This window comes from Eptatretus burgeri, chromosome 3 (assembly GCF_056783735.1).
Source record: "Eptatretus burgeri isolate ZD-2024b chromosome 3, Ebu_testis_v1, whole genome shotgun sequence".
NCBI classification, from domain to species: Eukaryota; Metazoa; Chordata; class Myxini; order Myxiniformes; family Myxinidae; genus Eptatretus; species Eptatretus burgeri.
This window is the reverse complement of record NC_140963.1, coordinates 40,254,486-40,260,485: the sequence shown is the minus strand read 5'-3', so window position 1 is coordinate 40,260,485 and position 6,000 is coordinate 40,254,486. Positions and strand designations below refer to the sequence as shown.

The window sequence follows — 6,000 nt, the reverse complement described above, 5'->3', positions numbered from 1 at the left end:
GCTATGAATAAAAGTATGGTGTATTTTCCTAATTTGCATCAGGTATTCTGACTATTACTTCCTTTAACAGCCCTATTATTCCCATTTTCTTGTGAGATCTGCCAGGAAAAGTTTTCATGCAAGTGTTTCATGAACGGGGTGGTGCGGCCTGATGTTCGACTGAAGTTGGCAAGAATTTTTGATTTGTTCAGGGTGGTGGTGATAACTCACCTACTCTTTGCAAATGTTGCCCAGTGATCTTTAAAGTCCACAAACTAATGACAGCAAATAGGGCACCTTGCTTGACGTCCATTCGAGGGGCGGTGCACTTTGTAATGCAACACTCTACCAAAGATGCAACACTCTGCCAACAAACCACCAATCTGACAGTTTATAGTGAGCTCAGGAATCAAAAATAGGCTAGACAGCTCATATGTAAGGGGGTAAGGGTTCTGCATCTCCTGTTGGACTGCATGTACTATTCTGAGCTCTAATGTACAGCCAATAAGCATATTATAACTGTAGAAACATTTATGTTCATGATGAGTGCATTCTGGATCATTTACCATTGTTTCAAAACAATTCTGTGACATATTCCTTTGATGCAATCGTCGGCCTCTGTTGGCTCTTTGCCAAGCCAATTAGGCTAACATATCATGTTACAATGACATAATAATGCATACCCTGCAGTTTTCCCGGATATCCTCAAATCTCAACCGATGAGCCATCTCTCCCGGTCAAAATCAAGACTTGGCTCCCCCGGTTGTATTCGGGGACATCTGAGCTGCACTCCATCTGCTCACAGTTGCGTTCCACCCCACACGCGGGTTCTTTCCGACAAGTTGCATCCTCTTGCATTGGGCGCCTCAGACCTGTTGGGACTCTCTATTACGCTTAAACGGTTGCTCCTGCAGGTACGACCAGATATCCGATCAGTCTCTTCGTCTACCTTGGGAATCCGGCGTCATGAAGGACGCAATAAGCTGTTGAATTATAATTGCTTCATTTCGCGTTGTTTGCCTTGACAATACAGGGAGGTGACAAGAACACAGAGGAGGGTTGTTTCGTCTTAATTTTTTAACTCTTGCAAAGAAAGGCATAGACAAGGGAATAGTGGTGAAACTAATTAATAAATATAAACTCTTTTACAATGAGATTAAACAAGAGGAAGATAGAGGACGAAGCGAATAAAGTGAGGGTTTGTGGTCGATTTCTTGAGACTGATGTATAACAGAGACAGGGATTGTACTGGAAACCATAATTATGTCGACCATGAAAATGGAAGAAATAGACCAGAGGCTGAAGGATCTGCAACCAAACAGTAAGTGATCTTTTCATTTAAAGAAGGTTTTTGATGAGCTTTGACCTTGAATGTAGAGTACTCTTAAATGAATGATAGCTCTTCACAAATGAATGATGCATACATTATTCTGCCTTAAATAATATTGACTCGTAAGAATATAAAAACACTGTATTATAAAAGTTCTTTAAAAAGGCAAATATTTAATGAATGGCATTTAATATCAAAGAGGAAATGCATTTTCTTGTGATAATGGATTCTTTAAATTTTTTAAAGATATTTCTATGAATTTATCTATAACTAAGCTTTAGTGCCTGTTAGATAAAGTATATCTGTAATAATAAATGTCAGTGTGTGTCAATCAGTCGGTCCGTCTACTCCATAACTCCAAAACCATGAAACCTAGCGGCCCCAAACTTTCATGCATACTCGAGGAACTCCAAGGGAGTGCCTGGATGAAAAATGGGTGTTTAGATAAATTTAAACACCCCTTTTGAAGATAATTTAGGGGGTGCTCGTCACAAAATAAATAATAATTTAAAAATCCTCACCAAAATGGCGGCACAGGATCTTGGTCGGCCCTATGTCAGCTCGCTGGGGTCTTAAGCTGCCATTTTGTTCAGCCTGCTCAACAATGCCTTGACTTGAAATAGGCCATAACCGTTTCTTCACGACAAAGTACGCAATGTTTTTTTCACTTTCCTCACTCATATCATTGAATGCCTGATCTTCATACCTACAAATCACTTCAATAAGTGCTATAGTTTTCAGATGAGGAGCTTGGAGCGATTTTATGTATTATGTCATTTTCCACGATGGACTGTCACGGACTAATTAAAGTATATAATTAAAATATTTGAGCTTTGAGGATCAGATCTTGTGGACTAAATACACCACATAGCCAAAAGTAGTCCAACATCTCATTCCAAAATCATGGGCATTAATATGGAGTTGGTCCCCCCTTTGCTGCTATGACAGCCTCCACTCTTCTGGGAAAGCTTTCGACAAGATGTTGTAACATTGCTGTGGGAATTTGCTTCCATTCAGCCACAAGAGCATTGGTGAGGTCGGGCACTGATGTTGGGTGATGAGGTCTGGCTCTCGCAGTCGGCATTCCAATTCATCCCAAAGGTGTTCAATGTGGTTGAGGTCAGGGTTCTGTGCAGGCCAGTCAAGTTCTTCCACAGTGATCTCAACAAACTATTTCTGTATGGACCGTACTTTGTGCATGGGGGCATTGCCATTCTGAAACAGGAAAGGGCCTTCCCCAAACTGTTGCCACAAAGTTGGAAGCACAGAATCGTCCAGAATATCATTGTATGCTGTATCGTTAAGATTTCCCTTCACTGGAACTAAGGGACCTCGCCCGAACCATGAAAAGCACCCAAGACCATTATTCCTCCTCCAACAAACTTTACAGTTGGCACTATGCATTCGAGCAGGTAGCGTTCTCCTGGCATCCGCCAAACCCAGATTTGTCCGTCGGACTGCCAGGTGGTGAAGCATGATTCATCATTCCAGAGAATGCATTTCCACTGCTCTCGAGTCCAATAGCAGTGAGCTTTCCACGACTCCAGCCGATGTTTGGCATTGCACATGGTGATTTTATGCTTGTGTGCAGCTGCTCGGCCATGGAAACCCATTTTCTGAAGCTCTTGACGAACAGTGCTTGCGCTGACATTGCTTCCAGAGTCAGTTTGGAACTTGGTATTGAGTGTTGTAACTGACGGACAGACGATTTTTCCACGCTATGTGTGTCAGCATTCGGCGGTTCAGTTCTGTCAGCTGATGTGGCCTATCATTTCGTGGCTGAGCTGTTGTTGCTTCTAAACGTTTCCACTTCACAATAACAGCACTTATAGTTGACCGTGACAGCTCTTGCAGGGCATAAATTTGACAAACTGACTAGTTGGAAAGGTGGCATCTTATGACGGTGCCACGTTGAAAGTCACTGAGCTCTTCAGTACAACCCATTCTACTGCCAATGCTTGTCTATGGAGATTGCATGGCTGTGTGCTTGATTTTATACAATGGGTGTGTGGTTGAAAAAGCCAAATCCACTAATTAGAAGGGGTGTCCACATGCATTTGGTCATGTGGTGCATCGAAATCTGAAAATTTTATGAAGTTAATAATGTTTTTGTTTTTGCGGGTGTGGCCCATTACCAATCAGCTTGTTATCGCTTGCTAAGCCAGCCGTTCCTTAACAACCATTTTGTTGGAGTGCTTGCTTAAGTGCTTAAGCCACTTAGCGAGTGCTCTTCAAGCAGCTTGGTTGTTTGTTTTCAATCATGGTTTTCTATGGCAAGAGTACCTGCACTGTCCCTATGCACTGTCCCTCTGCTAAACACAACTTAAAATACATCGATTGATGTTCAAAGTTCAGCTCCCACCCACCTACATTGGGCCCCACGGTGACGTGCGGTGTTTTTGACAATGTTTCGCCTGCTGAAAATGTCATGCAATTTTTATTTTTATACGACAGCTCTACAAGCTGCTTGGTTGTTCGTTTGCAAATCATGGCAATACACGGCAGAAATACTCATGCTGTCACTCTGCACTGTCCCTCTGCTAAACAGAACAAAAAATACACCGATTGATGTACAAAGTTCAGGCTCGACCTGCCTGCGTTTGGCCCCACGATGTTGTGCGGTGTCTTGGCCTGTGCCTCGTTCATTGAAAATGTTGTTCATTATTCGATTTTTTTTTACATGACATCGTGTTATTTCACATTTTTGTGCGATCTGCTTTCATTATACCACCCACCACTTTCACATCGATGCATATAAAAAGAAGAAAGCAATCAGAGATTGTAAAACCTCACCAGGACCTGTTTTGTGAGTTGTATTTTGTATGGCAAATAAATGGAAGGTCGTTGATTGTAAATGAAAGGTCGAAATGGTCTAGTTGTAAATGTCAGGGTGTTTTGGGGTTGTTTGGATCATTTGGGTCCTCTGGGTCTTTCTGATCTTTGGGAACTTTTGGGGTCTTCAGGGTCTTTAAGGGTCTTCATGGTCTTTCGGGTCCTCTGGATCTTTTGAGTCTTCTGTGTCTTCTTGATATTTTGGGTCTTTAAGGGTTTTTCAAGTTTGAATGGGTCTTAGGAGTCTGATATGGTCTTAGGGTTTCAAGGGTCTGAGGGTTTTAGGGATCTCAAAGGGCTTAGGGGTCTGAAGAATTTTAAATGTCTAAGGGTTTTTGTGGGCCTTCATGAGTCTCAGGTTGTAATGGTTCGAAAGGGTCTTAGGAATCGTAAAGGGTCTTTGGGTTCTAAAATACACACTCACATTTTGTGCAGACATACAAACTCTGGCGAGGGTAATAAAGTCCATCGATCTCGTGTACGGAGTTCTGCCATGTTCGTTTGAACTGTGAAAAGCATTGACTGACTTCAGTATTTGAGTATGTCCTTCGTTACATTCGTCCGTCTATCCGTCCGTCAAAAATGAAGAAGAAGAACCTTTCTATAGGGGTCTAAAGGATAGTTCTAAAAGGTAATTCTAATGAGTTTCGTTCATTTCTAGGCTTTGCCTATTTCATATTAAAAATACCAAACTAAACTGCTTCCTTCAGACACTCGTGCAATTTTTGAATTGAATTTCGCTAAATACCCTCGCTGAAGGAGAGGGTATTGCATGTGCGTCCCTTTGTTTGTTTGTTTGTTTTGTTTGTTTGTTTTGTTTGTTTGTCTGTACATAAGTTTTTTGTGTTTTTCGCTGCAACCGCTTGTCAGATTGAGACAAAATTTTCACGATTGATGCAACGACTCATGCATAATATTTTAATGATAATTATGACGTTATAGGTCACGTGGTGTGGCAGCCATATTGGAAAAATGGGAAAAAAAACTTTGGACTTCTGTATCTCTGAAACTGCACCAAGGAAAAAATTGAAACTTGGTGTCTTTTGTGTCCTTTACAAAGGTGTTCTATGAACTCTCCAGTTGTCATGACTAGAAATAGACATGCACAACCATCCCTCAATTTTTCACTTGTATTACCTCTGCCACCAAAGGTGAATGGAGGTTATGTTTTCACCATTGTCTGTTTCTCTGTATGTCTGTCTGTGAGCAGGATATTTCAAAAAGTTATGGATAAATTTGGTGAACAGTTTGGGAGTGGGCCAAGGACAAATTGATGAGGTTTTGGTGAAAATCTGGATACTGTAAATTTTTTGAAGTGATTCTTCACCATTGAGTGATCGGGCCAAAAAAATACAGTATAGCATGATATCTCAAAAAGTTATGGACGGACTCGGATGAAACCTGGTGGAAAGGTTGAGTGTGTGACAAGGATGAACAGCGGAGCTTAGATTTCATTACCTACCTGTATACTTACCTGAGTTCCTTAATTCCTGTCCAACCCAGTGTTTGCCTGTCGTTCGAGTGACATATCATTTTCCTTATACTCTGGCAAATTCACCTTTCCACCTGTGACAAGGGCACTTCATAGAATGACCTACAACGTTTGTGAGGCATAGTATCCGGTATCTCTGTGCATACAAGCCTGCAGGGTAATTAACCCACTGAAATTAATCCATAAACAATGATGACGCTCTTCTGATAATTGAGATAAATGCAATGGCATTGTGGCCAAAATCAATTGATGCTGCTGGAGAATTCAGATTGTTGTAAGGAATGCATTTGCTTGTGTTCTTGAAATCACATTGTGCAATGCATCCTCATGATGGCACAGGAAATACATTTGTGACTCAAGGTTGGTG

The 6,000-nt window shown here is 41.4% G+C and overlaps 1 protein-coding gene across 8 annotated transcripts in view; it reads left to right on the top strand.

Annotated features, from left to right (window-relative positions):
• The first annotated feature begins 695 nt into the window (after nucleotides 1-695).
• LOC147029745 (anoctamin-1-like) overlaps nucleotides 696-6,000 on the top strand; it is a 129,878-nt gene continuing 124,573 nt past the window's right edge. For 3 of the 8 annotated variants that reach the window (XR_015056066.1, XM_085873030.1, XM_085873033.1), the window contains exon 1: nucleotides 697-1,300. Coding sequence is in view for 7 of the 8 variants with exons in the window: in XM_085873030.1 (XP_085729156.1) it covers nucleotides 1,243-1,300 (58 nt within the window). In the remaining variant the exon portion in view is untranslated. Of the gene's footprint in view, nucleotides 1,301-6,000 lie in introns of all 8 variants that reach the window. The other 5 variants (XM_085873036.1, XM_085873034.1, XM_085873029.1 and 2 more) reach the window with 3 other exon arrangements.